This window comes from Microtus pennsylvanicus, chromosome 12, assembly GCF_037038515.1.
Source record: "Microtus pennsylvanicus isolate mMicPen1 chromosome 12, mMicPen1.hap1, whole genome shotgun sequence".
In the NCBI taxonomy this organism is placed as follows: domain Eukaryota; kingdom Metazoa; phylum Chordata; class Mammalia; order Rodentia; family Cricetidae; genus Microtus; species Microtus pennsylvanicus.
Window position 1 is genome coordinate 80087462 of NC_134590.1, and position 19358 is coordinate 80106819.

The 19358-nt window shown below is 45.3% G+C and overlaps 1 protein-coding gene across 2 annotated transcripts; it reads right to left on the bottom strand.

The window, feature by feature from the left end:
- Window positions 1–6268: 6268 nt before the first annotated feature.
- Window positions 6269–14387, bottom strand: Lgalsl (galectin like). 2 transcript variants are annotated; one of them, XM_075944439.1, is made up of 5 exons: window positions 13981–14387; window positions 12777–12848; window positions 12535–12623; window positions 11782–11959; window positions 6269–9169 (listed from the first exon to the last, which is right to left on the bottom strand). In XM_075944439.1, the coding sequence occupies exons 1-5, from the start codon at window positions 13990–13992 to the stop codon at window positions 9026–9028; spliced, it is 495 nt and encodes a 164-aa protein (XP_075800554.1). In that variant the 5' UTR covers window positions 13993–14387; the 3' UTR covers window positions 6269–9025. The 2 variants fall into 2 exon arrangements, with proteins under 2 accessions (XP_075800554.1, XP_075800553.1); XM_075944438.1 differs by lacking the exon at window positions 13981–14387 and adding an exon at window positions 13483–13834.
- Window positions 14388–19358: the final 4971 nt, after the last annotated feature.

Genomic DNA, 19358 nt, shown 5'->3' on the forward strand with positions numbered 1-19358 from the left:
CAGTCCATTGTGGTGGGGAAAGAATGTGAGCAGAGGCTAGGGGTGACTGGTCACAATGCATTCAGAGTTTGGAGGCAGAGACCAATAAAAGCTAGTGTTCAGCTGATTCTCCTTTTTGTACAGTTCAGAACTCCCGATTAACTTGATTAAGGCAACATCTCACAGGCATGCCCAGATCATGCCAAGCTGAGAACCAACATTAACTATCACAACTTAAAGAACAGGAGTCATTGATTTTCCTTATGGTTGCAGATATGGCATTCCATAAAGACAGAGAGCAGGGCAGTTCCTATCATGGCAGCTGGAAGGCTGAGAAATGGCAGTACAGGAAGGGCTGGGTAAGACAGAGCCCCAAGGAAACACCTTAAGCTACTTACTTCCTCTGGAGGTCCATCTACTTTCCTTTGCCTCCCAATAACACCGCCATATAATGAATCCTCTGAGGGATCCCAAAGCTTTAATTAGGCTGCAGCCTGAAAACTGTCTCTGACAGGCATGCCGGTGGTACATCTCTTCAATATGTTTTATGTTTAATTTTTTAGTGTATGAGTGATTTATCTGCGTGTATGTGTAGGTCTGCACATCAGATGTGTGTCTGTTGCCTACAGAAGCCAAAAGAGGACATCAGATCCCCTGGAACCGGAGTTACAGACAGTTGTGAGCCACCATGTGGATGTCAGGAACTGAATTCAAGATCAGCAAATACTCTTAACCACCAAGTCATCTCTCCAGCTCCATACTCTTAATTTCGTCTTTTTTAAAAAAATGATTTATTTAACTTAACTTTATGTGCATTGATGTGAAGGTGTCAGATCCCCTGGAACTGGAATTACAGACAGTTGTGAGCTGCTATGTGGGTGCTGGGAATCGAACCCGGGTCCTCTGGAAGAGCAGCCAGTGTTTTTAAAGCTGAGCCATCTCTCCAGCCCCTGTACTCTTGATTTCTAATTCATCAAGTCAACAGTCAATGCTAAACATTATAGATGCAAAACACAAACTTTCCCCCTTGTATCTTCAGAGGATCTAGTGGTTCAAACATGACTTTTGCAAGCCTAACACTGTGAAAAAAATGAAAATTCAATTTCCCAGTCACTCTATCACACTAGCCACATTTTAAGTGCTTAGTGGCCACTTTATTAGGCTGGGTGGATTATAGGACATATCCTCGGTCACCGCAGCTGTGTTAGACCATGCTGTGTCTAGAACCAAACACATAGAATAGGTTTCCTATAGAACAAGAAAACTGTTTTCTTGGGACAAATGGTGCAGGTGTGTCCCATTCATGGATTAGATATTAAAGTCAGCATGCCGAGGTAAATGCAAAACAGTTAGCAAATATAGATATAGAGAGGATTTATCTATCTATCTATCTATCTATCTATCTATCTATCTATCTATCTATCTTTTAGAAAACGTGTTTCAGTCTAGTGCCTGTTCCCCACTCTCTTGCCCTCCCCTAAGGCATAAACCAATGGCCTTCTCAGTGCTTGGCAAGTTCTACATAGCCGAGCTATATCCCAGCAGGAGTTGGCTCTCAGAGTGTCCAGTGTTACAGTTTTGTTCCCATCCACAACTTCGGAGTAGTTATTTGTTTCATTGGTCTACCATGAGCTGAAGAACTTGACTTGCAGTTAGGGGTGAAATGTAAGACCCACAAATGGTATCTTCAAAGTTTCCTGTAACACCGCAGGCAGCCCGAGGGTGGTTCTATAAGAGAGCCAGAAAGAACTACCCCAGCACGGCTAGAACTACCCTGGCCTGGCTAGAACTGCCCCGGCCCGGCTAGAACTGCCCCGGCACGGCTAGAACTGCCCCGGCACGGCTAGAACTGCATCTCTTTTCGTAGGCTCTTTAACTGTCCACAGCTTTCAGGAGTTCCTTCTCTAGGTAACATGTTTCACTTTTGTTTCGAGCCACGTAGGTGGAGCAGAAGTGTGTGTTAGATGCATCCACAGTGTGATTCCTTACAGACAGTCTTTGCTCGAGCCCTAGTTGAAGGAGGGGCTACCTTTCTAGCCGTACGTAAGGGTTCAAAGAAAAACCAAACAGAAAGAAAAAAATCTGGGCATGGCTGGCATATCTGTAATCCTGGTACTGGAGAGCCTAAGGCAGAAGCAGAGTCAAAAATTGAGGTCAGCCTGGGCTACCAAGTAAAACTGTCCCTCCCCAAACACAAACCAAAACAAAACCAACACAGTTCCTCCCTGAAATCTTTCTTAGGAAGCCAAAACTTCAACACCCATTGGCCCAAAAGATCAAGTGGGAGGTTACTATATTCTGGTGACTGCAGAAATCAGAGTTGTTCAGACCCCCAAACCCTCTAGCATCACCCACTTAGCAGAAAGTTCTGTTCCCACAACCCCTAGAGCATGCATTGTTCTCCCGACTCTGGCTCTAAGTGTGCACAGTCATAAAGCTTTATTTCATGTTATACCACACATGTCCAGTTAAGTCACACAGTCCTCAAGGGAAGATGGTGTTTGTCTTTTATCTCTTTATATAACAGTCTAATGTGGGACCCTCTTATGGAATATTGGAAGTGATTCTCTTACATGAGAGAAGAACCATGGGTTCGAATTAAATATTCAGATATACTTTAAAAGAACAACCAATAGAAAAGGCCAGTATTTGCTCTTTCAGTTTAGGAGATTGAATTAAAAAAATATACACTTAATTTGAAGGAAGTTAAGAGAATTCTCAAGATACTGACATGGGTAAAGATGATGCTAGGTATTTTAAACAAGGCTTTGAAAGAACCTCAGTAACCGCTTCCAACCCCTTCCAGTAGAAGACCACACACTTAGGCCATATAGGATTCCTTCTTCATGTGAGGACATAAAAGGTCCATGATAAACAAATTGTTAATTGGAATCTTAACAGATCACTCCATGAAGATACTCAATAAAATTTTGTTTTCAGCAGGACCTCACTATTTCGTGTCTCTCTTCCTGGGTAAGCATTTTATTACAACATTAAATGCCATTTAGTACTTGCTACAGGTTATTTTTATTGCATTAGGAGAAAATTCCTGTTTTCTAGTATTATAATAGTTGTAATAATTTACATTAAAAAAATTCCCAAGTAGAGGCTAGGGAATGACCCAGTGGGTAAAGTGACCTGTGCAAGTCAGCCTTTACATGTGTGCCCGCATAGATGCACATTTACATGTACACATACCGCATACATACACACATATATAATATATGTTATATATTATATATATATATATGCAAGGAAAAAATCTCAAAGTATGTTTTTCAAGCCCCATTCTGAATATTGCCCAACATTACTAGTTTAGGTTGGATTTTTGGTGACATTTGTGTTTTGCTGTGTTTCTTATTTCCTTGAGAAATAGCCCAGGCTGACCTCAGATTTGAACCCCTATTACTGCTTCTACCTCTCTAGTGCTGGGATTATAGGTATGTGTCCCCAGGCCTGCTGTGGGCTAAGTTTTAAATAAGACTTCAATGCAATTGTGTGAAAACCATTTTGATGAATTTAAAGTCATGAAGATCAGCATGTTTCATTTTTTTTCTTGATAAAAATATGATTACTGTAGAAATTGGTGTCATTATTGTAAACTGTGCTTCCATCCGTCAGAAATATTTTATTCCAGCCCCCTTTGGCTCGCCATCGCCAGTGCCCGGTCCCACAGTGGGTAAGAGAAGACAGTTGATTTGACGTGCTCACCTAAAATCATTTCTCAAACCCCAGGGCACTTGCCCCTGGTCCTGAACGCAGACCGACCGTCTCCTCCTCAGCTCAGGACAGCTGTTGAGGTAAGCTTTGATCATTTGCTTCTGATGTCTTAAATTTAAGAGCATCTGAGTGCTCTGGCCTGGGAAACGGGGTGGAGGAAGGAAGGAGAGACACGGACAGACAGAGGTACAGTTATTAGCCAATGTTTGCAATTGGTCTAGCTCCCAAAAGCTTGGAAGGCCTCAAAAGTCTCAAACCCGTGCACCATGCCCAAGGCCTGTGGCTTGCTATTTCCCAGGGCCTATTATTTAGAGACTGTCTGTATTACCCTATCAGACAGTGGTGCCTCCTTCCCAGGCTTGCTCACCTGGCCACTGTCTCCTTCTGGGCCCTGGAAGGGTGTATCAAAGCAACAGAACAAGTCAGAGGCTATTTTTTTTCTCTTGTTCAGACTCTAGGTTGGTATTGTTTCAGCATCGCAGACACACCCGTTTTAATTAATTATGAAGTGTGTTTTGCAAGGCAGTTTTCTGCTTTATACAGGATACTTTTTTTTCTAAAGGGGAAATCATTGTGAAATTGCATGGTGATTAAGACACAAGCAGCTGGAGGCAGTCTTGGAGTAGTGTGCGCTCGGGTGCGTTTTCTCATGAAGACTGTGGATTGCAAGGTCCCATGAAAAGATGCTTGGACCTCTGCCCTTAGCTTCTTTTCAGGATACAAGGCACCATGTCTTGGCCTTATTGAACATCTGGGCCTCACAGTGAATAACTAGAACTCCATTGACGATGAGTCTCTCCCAGGATCTCAGGCTTTCAAAGGTGTGCACTATTTAAAAACTGTGCACTATTTAAAGTTTGAGCCCAGGTCCTTTTTTTTTTTTTTTTTTTTTTTTTTTTTTAGGAAGGACAACATTTTTAGGAAGGCAAATTTCCTTTCACTACAGTGCATTTTGGCAGGAGCTGGGATGAGAGGTTAAAGTGAGGATGTGGCTTGTCACGAGATGCCAGGGGCAGAGCTGACATTGGGAAGCCCATTGAACAGCAGTCCAATCTGCACATCAGAACTCGAGGCCAACAGACTGATTCAGCGACTGGCCATGTCTGAAGAAGAGCTGCTTCATCCGGGACCTAAGACCACCCACCTGTAAGATGCTCTTCTTGATATACAAACTCCCGGGCTCCACCAGATCCCCAGATACAGTTTCCTGGAGGCGAGGCTAGACATTCTGGGTGACTAAGCACGTCGAAATTTAAAACCACCTGGGTCTTTTTTACTCACTGAAGGATCTGGGTCTAAGCAGCAATTGGCACAGCTCAACAAACACCTGTTGAATGAATGACAGCCCTAAGTGGTTGGAGCCTTTAGAGGCTCTAATTACTGATCTCTGTTAGACCATCTAATTTAGCATGCTGTCACAAAAACTGGTAAAATGTCCTATCCCCCAAGGACATTTCTAGACTGGCAGGGGCGGAGAAGGGGGGAGGGGGGAGGGGCAGCCTCAGCAAATTGTCTCACCTTAGCAGCCCTCTCCCTGCCTGGACTGAACTGCGAGAGTCAGGACAGAGTCAGTAGCAAACCTCAGTTCTGCCCTCTTAAAAAGGGAAGGGAGGGATTTGTTAACTTAAGAGTTAGACCCTAAATTCAGCATGCGAGTTTGTCGCTCTGTTGGTAACGGAAGCTGGGGATACTTCTATAAGCTTCTCAGTTTTATTCCAAGGCTGAAATAGTTAAACGATCCAAACCTTTGCCAAATCATTCAAACCCCGGGAAAGAACACAAAAGAAAATGCCTTACTGCTCGAAAGATATATTAAGCACCCCGTCCCTTCACTTGGCAGCCAGAGAACTTAAGGATAGCCTGAGATGCTGAGGCAGGGTTGAGCTTCTGAGGGCGGCTTGGACTACACAGTAACACCTGGGGGGTTGGAGGGAAGGTGGAAAGAGAGGGGAGGGGTCCACCACATCCCGAAAGAGAGTAGATAAAGAGAAGTATCCGACTGCACGGTATACACAGAGTGGAATATTTACTGTTCAGCAACGCCAGGGGAAAGCAGGTGCAGCAGTAGGAATGCATCTCAAACACATCGTGTGAATCCCAAGAAACCAACTCTAAATGTTGTGTGACTTCATCACTTACAGTATTTCAGAAAACACAGAGCTACAGCAAGGGAGAAGAGATTAGTGGCTGCCTGACCCAAGTTAGAAGCTGGAGACAGATTTAAATATAAGGGAATTTGGGAAATGAAGCAATGAATCTGTATCCTGATGAAATTCCCTTATATTTAAATCTATGCATGCATTCAACCTTGCAGAACTGTATGCTAAACGGTAAGGTCAATACATGCAGAATGTCATTATGTTTCATGTTTTATTAAAACAGAACCCAGACATCCACAATATAAGCTCATTAGGTCTGAGACTTTTTCCTTGCCTTTATCAGCATGGGAAACACGTGTGTAGGTGGTCTTAGAGTATGTGAGATAGAGGGGCCACTTTTAAGCACATGGTCTATGATAAGTACATTCTATCTAGGGCCAAATGCAGCGTGTAATAACCCAGACGCTATCTTGTAGAAAATTCCTTTATTATAGTGCAAATAACTTTCAGCAGTGACATAATGTAACAACACATTTAACAACACTTTACACCACGCAGTAAATAAGAAAGTGTTTCTTTGAAAATACGTCATCCTGGGAACATTATCTTTACATTAATGCCAGAAAATGCCAAAGCTGTTTTCTCAAGGCAATAGGGCTCAATCCTGTTTTGGATATTTTCTCTTAATGCACATGGATTTGTCGTTAAGTGCATCAACAATTCTAAGAGTGATCTCTTAGGGGGGTTTTTAAAGAACCCGGCAAGATTTGAAACCGGGCTTCAAAATTTAAAAAAATATTAATTTTAAGACAATTCTGGAACAGCCCAGAAAACAGAAGTCACTTCTATTAACTTGATAAATATTTACTCCAATTTCGCTGCAGATTGTCTAAAGCCTGCTTCTTATTTCCCCAGAGCCTGTTATCACTAGGTTTTGATTATTGCAAAACTAGGGCTCTGGGTGGATATAGCTCCCTGTGTATGCAAATACTTTCTCTATGGAGCTTCAAATCGCACTTTGCATCCTGAAATTCCCATCCTAGACCTCTTAGGCTGAGGACACTGTGAACCTGTCCTCGTTTCTACCTAGCCATTAGGACAGCAGGATGTGGCCTCTTATTTATTTAGCTAGTCCACAATGACCCCAACATGCCACTTAGACAGACCCCAGGAGGCTGGTCAGAGGAGCCCACTGCCCTGTTGGGTGATGGTTTAACACTGGATCGGCTGCTAACGAGGTAGCTGACAGGCAGAGAGAGGAGTTTCTGCTGAATGATATGTGATTGGCCACTCAGAAGAGCCCCCTGTGGGGAAGGGTGCTTATTACAGGAGTTGAATCCAAACAAATATATTTCAGGGTACTTTCTAGGTCTTTTGACAAACGCTCCTCAAAAGTGGCTTGTCAAACCATGAGAAATTGATCACAGGCTTAAAAAATACCTGGAGCTACAAAAGAGCTCTCACGGCCGACTATGGCTGAGAAGTCAGTGGGAATATCAAGCTTCGTAAGATGCAGCTGCTCTCGGTGGCCAAGTCTTTGTACATAACAGCATAGAACTGTGCTAAACAGTTTCAAACTTGAGAAGGATCCAAATATATCATCTATAAAAAATTCATTATTTTAGCTTGCTTTATTTCTCTTAGACTTTGGTTCTGAAACACTGTCTACATTCTTGACACATGAAGATGACATGGCCACTTCAGTGCCTCTGCATGTTGTGTAAGAAAAAAACCTTAAAAGCAAAGCAGGACAAGGGGAGGCCTTAAGAAGATACATACACTGTACAAACAAAACCTAAATTATATATAAACACACCCCCACCCAGCGCCCCTTCTCCCACTACAAGGCCAAAGCAATGCCAAGGGCCCTTCTCTCCAGTACCAACACAATCCTACGATTCTAACCATCCCCACCCTTGCAGAGACATCAATAACCCGCGGCCTACCACTAGAAACAGCTTCGTTTTGATTAGTCCCGCAAGCGCAGAGAAGCAGTTTCACCGGAAGCAAGAACACTACTGGCTGGACTCAAAGACCTGAAATCGCGAGACTTAATCTCTCAGATGACCTAACCGGATCCCACCTTTGCCCATCATCTCCTCAGAAGCTCCAAAGGCATTGCTTAGGGATACTGGGGAGGGTCTCAGAAGAAAAATTATACAATGAGCTAACAGCTAAGTTGATATAAACTATTTCCTAGTAAGTAATTTGGGGCAATTTGCTTCTGCCTTACACTGTGTTCTGGAATCATTTTCATAGTATACTATTAAAAAACTGATATAATAGTTATTTTTAAAGTTGTCTATGCAATCACCTCTTATATGCTTTCTTTTAACAACTTAATGAGCTATTGTATAAATCTAGGGAGTAGTTAGCCTTAAGGAAGCCCAAACTGTGCTAATTCACAGGAAGGAGAAAAAGCAATGCAAACAAAAGTTCACATCGTCGACAAAAACTGGAGTTTTATCGAAATGCTGCAAATTTTCCCCAAAAGCACTTATAGCAATTTAAGTCAGAAAGCCAAAGTTGAGGGAGTGGAGAGTATGCTCAAATTCTTTAAGGTATAAATTCATTGTTTATGCTTGGAATACATAATCTCCCCCTCAGACCTAAGTTCATAATCTGGAGACATTGCTCATCCTCTAGGACATGGATACATACACTGAATATAAATAAATAACGGAGGAAGTGTAAGAATCCAGGTTAACATGATGCTGTGCTAACAAACAGAACGAACCCAAAACAACCCCCAAGAAAGCGTAAGAAACCAAACCTTGCACAATCTACATTCTATGTAAATACCCTGACTAAAATGTCGGTTGTGCTACGCAATTCCACTTTCGTGCAGAAAATGCATCGATTTGATGTACCGTTGTTGTTTTTTAAGGTCTTTAGCACTTTTGTTCCTAAATATCATCTTGCTCTGAAATGATGAATAATTGCTACCAAATCACAAATCAGATCACAAATCCATTTTCGTTTAGTCTGAATAAAATCCAGCATAAATGTATTACTTTGTTCTGGGCACAATGGCTCGAAGTCTTTCCGGCGAGCTTTCTTCCAGAGGAAGCTGTCATTCTGGACTTACACTGCACGGAAAGAGACAGCGAAGTCTGCCTTTCGTTTCTGTTTTCTTTCTAAGTCTCCAGATTTTGCTAGGACACTTCTCTCAGACAGTCATGTAGTCGTGGCACCGGATCGGATTTGAAATAGAAGCGCTCTAAACATCAGCCAAGCTTGGTGATCTGGAGGTCCCCATTGATCTTTATGGTATCAATTGCAGATAATGTTTGAATACGATGGTAAAAATCAAAAAGTTGGTGTCCATCCACAAATACTCTGAAACGTGGGTGCTCACAAAGAATCTCCACCTAGAAGAAACAAAATAATAATTTAATGCACAATTTTGGATGAATGCTGCTGGAGGGAGGAAAAAAAAACAACCCAACACTAAACCCATACTTCATTGTGGAGAAAAAAAAGCCACATCCCCAGTGAATCTCAAACGTCACAAGATGCAGAAAGCAGTACAGACTTCTGGGTTCAACTCCTCCAACTCTCAACTCAGGAAGCCCAGAGCACAGTTCAAAAGCTGCTGCGTTCTCACCAGGGCCAAGGAAGGGATGAGGTGCTGGAGCAGGGAACCCACTTTGAGAACCACCGCTCTGTATCAGAGGCTGTGACAGCTCCTTCTACACTTCGTGCAGAAGTATAAAGGGGCACAGGTCTGTTTATGCAACATTTGGTGCCTTCAAGTCGCTTGCTGAACAGTTCCATCCACCTACAGGGGAGCCTCTCCTGATGCATGACCGGTAGCCATTAGCAGCATCTAATAATAGCCTAGACAAACATGGTAAACACTACGGCAGAGGGAGGGCTGCACAGCAATTACCACTAGACCAAGAATGTGTAATTAATAAGGTTTTGTTAGCCAAACAAACATGATTCCACATAGTAAACCCTTTTCTACAATTCATCATAGAGGTTTCTTTCTTTCTTTTTTTTATTTTTTATTTTTTTGGAGACAGGAGGTTTCTCTGTATAGCCCTGGCTGCCCTGGAACTTGCTCTGTAGTCCATGCTGACCTGCCTCTGTCTCCGTGCTGGGATTAAAGGTGTGTGCCACCACCACCACCTGGCCATCATATAATTTAATAACTGGCTGTGCTATGCCACTTTTAGAAAAGCACTGGCAATCACTATGCAGGAGACTCCATATGTGGTATTAGTCACATTTAATTTATCTTACTGTTCAAATTATATCATCAAGAAGTTCTATTTCATTTCTTTTGTTGTTGGGAAGCACTGTATTCCTCCTAGTGAAAAGCTCATAATCACAAACTATATGTGAAGATTTACCAAGATTTACCATCTCAGATAGCTCAGTTGGTGAAGCACTTTGGCTTGCAAGGAAGATGACCCACATTTAATTCTCTTCTCCCCGAAACTATCCTTGAAATCTCAGATCCTGAATGTGCCTGTTATATCAGTGGTAGATATGGGGGGATACTTAGGTTCACTGGCCAGCTGGTTTAGCCCAATTAATGAGATCCAGGCCAGCGAGAGACCCTGTCTCAAAGGAGGTGGATGACGGTGTTCCTAAGGATGATACTTGGATTGCCCTTCAGCCTTCTAGCACACACATGACCACACATGTATATGCGTGTGTGCAAGCACACACTCATACACACCCCTTACCATTTAAGAACTGCATAGCAAGAGGAACCCATGAGGGCTTACCATTCTAAAGGAGGATATGCAGTAAAAGGTAACTATTTAGGCTATGATTACAAGGGAACAACCTCATTTCTATCATCGATGTAAAAAAGTTTTGGGTTTGTATTTTGCCATAGACTATAAGGAAAGAGAAATAAGCACAAGGCCTTGAGAAGCTCCACACAAAGAATAACATATCAAGAGCTGTTTTGCTTGTTCTGGCTTATATGCAGCTTGGAGCCTTTGACCAAGGTGCCACTGTTGAGAAGTAGGGTAAGAAGGTCCATGTAGACAAGGGCCTCATCACCAGGCCTGACGTGTCAGCAAGTCCTTTTTATATTACTGAGCTGAACCTCTTATTTGGCAGTGTTCTGCAGAGAAATGTATTGCTACTGCTGCCCGATGAGACGGCAAGTTTGGGCTGTGTTTCCTCTGTCAGATAGCGGAGCAAACCTCTCTTATCCAAACCCAAGGGAAGGAATTTACCAGCCACACAGTTTGTGACCATGAAACAGACAGGCTTAATTAACCCACAGGGGAAAATAAATACACAAATATGGACTCATTAGCAAAGGGAATGAGAGAAAATGAAATAATCACTAAATTGTTTTAAACCCGTAACTAATACGGTTTTGAGCTACTCAAAGGCCCAGAAATAGGAAAATTCTGGATACTTATTAATATTTAATAATGAGCCAGACATTAGGACTTCGTGCCTAACACCATGTTGGGAATCACAGAGATTATTTACTAACTACTCCCAGCTTGGCCAGACGATACAGGTCTGTAATCCCAGCCACTCAGCAAATTGAGCCGGGAGGATTACAAATTCAAGGCCAGCCTGGGCAACCTAGTGAGCTCTTGGTTTCAAAATAGAAATAAAGTAGAGGGCTGGGGTTGTAGCTGAATTGTAGACCTTACATAATGTGCACAAAGGCCTTGGGCTCCCCGAGAACCGCCCCAAAAGTAGACAAATAAATAATTAATACCTCCATACTGGCTAAGTAGAGTTGTGGTTAAGCATTTAGCAATTAGGTATGCACAGGCATCCATTAACTAGACACAGGGCTGACCAGAATCAAGCGCTCCTGTGGCAAGCACTGACCACTATCTGCCAGCAGATCTCTTCTGTGTTTTTATCCTTTTCTCACAGCAGGGAGACAAGGTTCTTGGACCAGGAAGAAATTCTTAAAGAGCTCTTGGCACACGGCAGATAAGGAGGAGCAGCAGCCCTGCCAATGCTCTGCTCGAGCACTCGAGGTACCTACCCTGAATGGCTGGTCTGGGATAAACGGGAAGTAAGGGATCGCCGACTGTTCTTCACCCCTTTCTCCTGAGATACAAGAGTTTCTGAGGAGCTGCCGGTCTGTGAAGACAGCCTTGAGTTCAATTGCCACATCGGCAGGGGGATCTTCCGAGTCGCCACAGGTCAAGCTGATAGCAAAGCTAAAAAGGAAACAGTGTCACTTAGCTGGAGTTAGAGGTAACATTTTAACTTGACCCAGTTCCTCCTCTTGTGGGTCCATCTGCTGTTAATGGGCCGCTACTGTTTACACAGTGTCTAAACACAGAGAGGATTACACTCAAACCAATAGATTCTGTTACCTAAAGCAGGCTCTGGTGCAAACTTCGGAAATGAAAATAGCTGCAATTGAAGACTTCAAATGCCCCAGGCCACCATGCCTTAATCCATTTCAGAATTCTCAAAAACAGCTCCAGAAGTTGACAAGGGAGATATCTTGTAAAGTTTGGTTCTTATTTATTCTCATAGTTTTTACAATGTTTCAAAACCATAAAAAAAAAAAGAAATCTTTTGGCCTCTTCAAGGGTCAAAGAGAAACTGTAGGCCTATTTTTGTCATTGCTGATATAAATAGCTATCTAGAGATGATGGCTAGGATTCATACACATTCTTTTCATGGGAACGTGGTACTTTCTTGGCGCTCCTAAGTAGTAACACTGTCTACAAGGAGAGGAAGAGAAGGCAGCCACAGCTTAGCAACTGCAGGGCTCTGCGCTTACCTTTCTGGGTTGAGGTCTACGATGCCCATCACTAATACCTTCTTGCCCGGTCGCATGCCACCTTTAATGTGCCCACAGAATGGAACTATCTGCAAAGGAAGAGGGGAGAAACAAGAAGTTTACAGGCTGTTTGTTAGAGAAGAGCCAGGCCCTCGGCCCTAAGGACCTGACCCATCAGAAAGCAAGGAAAATGCATCGGAAAGGAAGGATAAAGGCAAGAGACATTGAGCACATTGATTTACCAGTCGTGGGAAGTACACGTCGGCTTGAACTGGAGAACCCAGGGAATTGTTTAAGTGCCCATCATCAAGTTTCTAAAAATAGAAGCACACAGATTGGCTTTCCACAGACCCTTGTTTATTAGGGAGTGAATGGCAGGGAGGAATCAACGCAAATCTGTGGGAATCCAGCAGCCCTCCACAGACACATAGGCAATGTCTGCACATGACGCCTCTTTAGAGCTCATTAAATAACCGCGAAACAAAACCCGGCCTTTCCACCCGATCTAAGCCTCTGCTGATCCCCAGACTCTTAGACAGGATCAAATTCAAGGTCGCGGCCCACCGGGAAGCAAAGCCCGTGTAGGTGGGCTGCAGGCCCCTCTCCAAGCACAAATGCTCTCTCGGAACCTCTGCCCCAGGCCTGTCCTCTGGGACGTGGCTGGTGAGCAGCGACAGCGCGCCGCTTCTCCGGGAGTCCCGGGAGCGGGACTGTCCCCAAGGGGGGAATCCCCCGGCCGCCGGGGCCGCGGCCCCACACTAACCCACGTGCACGCCCACGCGCCCGGCGCGCACCTGGCCGGCGCCCTCCTGCCCCGCGCCCCCCGGGACCGGGAGCTCCCAGCCCGCGGCGGCTGACAGGTACGGCGCTTCCTGCAGCGCCGCTGCTCCGTAAACCTCGCTTCGGCCCGCCGAGCTTCCCTCCCCGCCCGCGGCCGCGGGCACTCACCACGACGGCGTCGCTGTCGGCCACCGACCCCGCCATGTTCCTGCAGCGAGCGGCGGGGACGCGGCGGCGGGCGCGGGTCCGAGCCGGGCGCGCGCTCACACGGGCGCGCGCGCACGCCCGAGGCTGGCGCGGCTGCAGGCCCGGGAGGGGGAAGGGAGGGGAGGCGAGCGGCGCGGAGGTCGCGGCGGCGGCGGCGGCGGAGGGAGGACGGTGGCAAGGGCCGCAGTGCGTCGGCCCGGGGTGGCATTTAAAGGCGGCAGGGCCCGGCTCGGGAACCGGGGACCGGGAACAGGGCGGGGACGCGACCGGGGCGCCGCGGCTGGCTCAGCGTGCCCTGCCCCACGGCCATTGGACCGTGGCTGGAGGCCGGGGAGGGCGGTGGCTAGTCGGCGGGAAGGTGGGTGGGGCTGGGGCGGTGGGGAGGGAGGGCCCAGGTGGGCCAGGTGACAGGTGCCGGGGACACTCCTGGCCGTCCTGGCCCGCAGCCCAATCACTCACCTTCTTCCGCATCCTGGGGGGCAGGTGGGATGTTGGGAGCGAGGTCGAGAGAAGATGGGGGACTCCAAAGCAGGAGACCCGGAGTGGCTTCTTTTAGAGAATTTCAACCGAGTGGGAGGAAAGGTTGGTTTCACTGTCGGGCGGAGAAAGCGAATGGAAGGTCCTAAGCTCGCAGAAGCCTGTATTTGATCCTAAAGAAAGACTCCAGGGAGGGAGTTTGCAGAACACCGACCAAAACTCTTTTGCCCAAGGAAGCGCAGACCCATGTCGGGGTCCTAGATGTTTTCTTCCGCAGGTGCCTGGCCAAATCATCTCTGTCCTTAGCTAGTTTAAATATCTCCCGACATTCTTTGTGGACTACTTCTCAGGGCATACACACGCTTCTCTTTTATTCCAAGGCTCAGAGTCTTATGGTATTTCCACTCTGGCATTATTATGTAAGTTCTCAGATAAGGCTGCATCAACATGTCCTCTGTTAGGTGACACCCTCGGCTTACCCAGTGCACTGTGTGAATCGTCACGCTAATAAGCCAGAAGCTTGAGTGAGTTGCTATAGTCCCAAAGGGGCCCTTTGTGAGGCTTGGCATCTCCGCAGCGTTTGTATTTGAGATTTGCCTTTCCGAACCAGGGCTAATCATGGCAGCTAATCTCCAAGGTGCGGGAGAATTACCTGAGCATGTCTGTAATCCGGAGAGCATTCGTAGAAGTGGGTCTCAGAATTAGGGGCTGAAAGGAGGTGTAATTGTGGTTCCTGTTCTGCCCTTGTTTAATTAGTCTGAGCTCAAAACAACAACAACAAAAAATTCAAAAAAGCCAGTCACATCTATTATTCTAAGATATTAGGCAATTTTAGGAAACTTGATATTTCAAAGTCATGCTTTGATTATCTGAATTTATAAGAGTCTAGTATAGGGAAAAGCACTACAGTAATTATTTTCTATTAGCCAGGAGTGGTGCAATGTATCATGGGGATTATAAAGGGCTGGTGTCCTGGGTTCAAATTCTGCCTTATTATTGATAGTAAGTAGTGTGCTTTAATTTCTTCATCGGAGATGATGACAGTAACTATGATGATGCCCATCTTGAATAACCATGCAGCTTAGTAAACTCGTTCACACACCTTCCCAAGAAGAGCACCCAGCATGCTCTAAGGCAAGTCTTGAGTGCCTGCTGTTGATCAGGAACTGAGGATCAACAGGGACGTTGTTGAGATTACATTCTCGTGAGGAAAGGCAGACGGAAGTAAATGTGTAATTGCGCAGGTAGTTAAGATTCTGGAGGAAATTAAGGCAGGGAGAGAGAGTGCTATTTAAGTAGGGCAGTCTAGAAAAGTAACATTGAGAAGAACTCGGAAGGAAGGAAGGAGGAAAGGAGGAGGGTCAGACTTCTGGAGGAAGAGGTTGCTGGCAGCAGGAACTGTAAGGATAGAGTCCCGAGCTAGGACCTTGAAGCAATGGTGGGCCAGTGGTGTAGAAGTAGGTGCTAAGGTCTTTTATGCCAAGGGAATGGGAAGACATTGAAAAATTCTGAGCAAGGGAGAGGAAAATTGTCTTGGGTGCTTGGGGAGCAAACCCAGGGCCTTGCATGTGCGGGGTGAGCATACTGCTCCCGAGTCACATCCTGGACCTGTATCCTCTGATGTTGATGCATCCCTCTAGCAGATGTGACAAGGACCCCTGCAAACAGGCAACGGGCAGGTGGTGGGAGGCTCTGCCTGACCCAGAGGAGAGGGACCAGTGTGAAACCCTAGCAGTTCCCACCACGAAGCTTTGACAGCTCGTTACCTAGCTTCTCTTAGGTCTTAGAATTAGAAGCTTCTGCAAAGCTGTGTGAGGGGTACCCACACCAGCAGAGTTAAGGGTGGAACTGAATGAATGAAAATACTCAGGATACATGGCTTTTCGGGGTGAAGAATAACCGTTAGACTTGTCTGTGAGTGGAGTTTAAGATATTTGGGTTGCTGTGATGGATTTCTTACATCTTAGGGGTATAAAGAATTGTCAAGATGCAGAACTGCCTGGCATGTGCCAACATGGTAAATTTTCTTTTACTTGAAACAAAACTAAACAAAAAAAAATCTTGATTCTTCTCGGTCAGTCTAAATGGTTAATTTTACAAAAGAGAGAAGAAAATGTAAAAGATTGACTTTCTCCTAAAACCTAAGCAGGGTTGAACAACTTTCTACGCAGAAGAGCTACTAGTGAATTAATGAATTAAAGCTTTCAAATTTCCCTCAGAGTTTCTAGAGTGAAAGACAGGGAAGCATTTCTCTGTGCTTTGGTTATAGGCATCCATATCCAGAAAAGATTAAACAAGATTATGACCTGATTATGAAATACAACCAGAACTCACAATGAACAACATTTCTGCTAGGAACTTCTTTTTAGAAGCTCTCGGGGACTAAGATTCTAAAACAGCGGCAGCCAGAGGTGATCAGTCTCGAAAAACATGTAAGCAAGACTTTGAAGGTGGATTTCTCAGGTTAAAACAGGAGCCTGCTCTCTTGTCCCTTTTGATTCCGTATCCTTGCAATCTGTGCCCGCAGATTTCTGCGGTGGGGGGAGAGTAATGCCCTGCTGTAGCCCAGACATCACGTTATCAGCATTGCTAGAAGAAGTGGGACCCAAGAACAAAGATTTGTAAACATTCCAACAAGTACCTCTAACCGGATCGCCCCGTCAGAGCCCTGTGGGTGCAGCCACGAGCTCAGAATGTCCCTCAGTAGTGATACCTGGGACCATTTGCTTTCTGTTCTCTAGTGCCAGGTTAATTGTGTTATAAACCTGATATGCTTACTGTGCCTGAATATTTAGTAAAACTGAAACCTCTGAAAACATGTGTTTGTTGTCCCATGACATTGATTCCCTCAAACTGTGGTCTGGGAAGGGAGGCCATAGCCTGCTCTGAGGAACAGGGCCCTGCACAGTGCTGGAAGTCCCTTCAGACATTTAGTTCTTGATAATTGTTTTTTGTTGTTGTTGTTGTTGTTGTTGTTGTTTTGTTTTTTTTTTTTTTGCCAAGCCAGTTTCTGCTCTTATGAGAACTATTCGCACAAGGCAACAAAACACCCAAACGCAGCATTCTTTGATCTGCCTACTTACATGCACATTTATCAAGCAACTTTTCTGCATTTCAATGCATGATTACAGTTTTGAATTATTTGAGAAACTATAGCCTGGTTATCAAATAATTCTTTTAGACATACACAAAATTTTCTCATACCCAAACAATTAGGAGGCAGCTGTGAGACTTGGCAGCCAGCACTGGTGCTGAGCATCTCATGAACTTTGTTATTTATGGGGAAGCTAGACCAGCCTCCTGCGTGCCTGTGTGTGTTTTAATTACAGAGCACAGAAAGGACTGATCTTAGCCCCTCCCCGCAAGAAGATAGCCATGACCCATTCCCTGGAAGAGTGCGGGGAGTTAAAGACTGTGCAGTCCCATGTCCCCTGACCCTTCTGGATGCTAGCTCCCTCCTGTGAAAGGCAACAAAAGAAAGCCTGGCAGAGGGGAGGCAAATCCAGCTTCCTGCCCCCAGAGCTGGCATTGTGAATGGAAGGGGTTTTGAGACTCTTTGCAGCTAGACTTGTGCCCATTCTAGGAGTCATTGCCAGGCACGGGGGCCTTCTCTCCAGCTTACCTGCAGGTATTTCCAAGAGCCCACTGATCGAGACCAGTGCTCTTTCTGCGGGGAGTGTGACAGATCTGTGGGACTGGACCCCCAACCGAACTACACTCTCCTCATTGCTGCTGAACACTTCTGTTTTCACTTGTTGGCACCTAGTCCTTCCTTTTGGGGTTTCTGTGATTTTATTTCCTGTTTGGTGGTATAAAGAAAGGGCTTTTTCATCTTGTAGTTTTGTGGGAACTTGCCTGGCTTGGGTGAGTGGAAGAGACACTCTATCCCTTGGGGACTTAGAGTCCCTGACCCACAGGAGGGAAGTCAGGAAGCATCTCTCTGGTGCTCAGTTACAGAGGAAACATTTAGGTGACACGTGTTGCCAGCCTCCTTCAAAGCAGGGGGCAGCTTCTACAAGGAACGTGAAGGTGTAAACTTGAAGTTCACATTTGAATGCTCACGTGCCTTGCATATTTAACGCTTCATTGAACTAGGCTCTGCTTTGGTTGTTGTATTGTTAATATTTTACTTTCATTTTTTAAAAAAAGGCCAGGCATGGTGGTACAAGTCTTTCATCCTAGCACTAGGGTGGCACAGATCTCTGTGAGTTCAAGGCCAGCCTGGTCTATACAGTGATTTCCTTAGGCAAGCCAGAGTTACATAGTGAGACCACCCCTGCCCCCAACAAAACAACAAAACAGAACCTTAGAGACAAAAGTAAAAACCAACCACACACACTTATGTTCACTTGAAGTGTTTAGCTCTGTGTGTCTTAAGAGCACCGCTGTACCTGGAATGTTAGAGCTAAGGATACAGCATTCCAAAATATGATTGACTATTCTACCCACAGTGCATCCCTTTGGTGTGTTTTCAGCTGGTCATCCTGAGAAATCACAGATAGGGGTAGCTCCAAAAGGGAATTTGCATCTAGAAGGGAAAGAAAACTGTGTTAATAGCTACCTGTATCAAGAAGAGGGATGTCCTGAGTGATTTTATGCCTGGAGAGGCCACAGGAGCAGGCAGCCTCTCTTCACTGTGCATTTCCTGCCTACCTTCCCATAACATGTCGTTACCCCAGCCCAAGCCCCTGTGCTCCATAGCTCAGGGTGCTCTATGGGGTCTGGCATCTGCCCCCTCTCTGGTTCTCCTCTTCGTCTGAGACCCTCATGACTGTGCATAATTCAGCATGATTCCGCTGCTCTTCATCTGTCTTGTCAGTTTAATTCAGAGGCTCGGCAAAGAACTAGGAAGGCAAAGGAAATCTATCTTCTGTCCTCACGCTCATATAATAGATTCCGCCTCCGCACACGGTGGCTCCCATGTGGCAATATTCAGAATGAGTCTTCGAGTATCTCTGCCAACATGCTGCCTGGAAGAAAATGAAGATCCAGTGTTTCGTATCCAGGGACCAGTTCCAGCGCTCCTGAGAAGGGAGAGCCTATCTGGTGGTCTCAAACAGAGCTGTTCAAGGGATTGCTTCATAGACCGTGTGAACTAGTGAAGGAAACACTTTTTAATATTTCTTTGTGGTGCTCAGTATGAACAGGGTTCAGTATGAACACACCCTGTACCACTGAGCTGCTCCTGAATCCTGGAAACATTTGGAATTAAGAATTTCGAATGGACAGTCTGCATGTAACAGCAAGCTCGTTACACGTTCATTCACAATGTTGGTAAGCTCTGCTTGCTCCTGAACCTGAGAACGAGTTGGGATTCTATATGGTAAGGAAACTTAGAGCTGGGTACCAGTTTTCTTTTC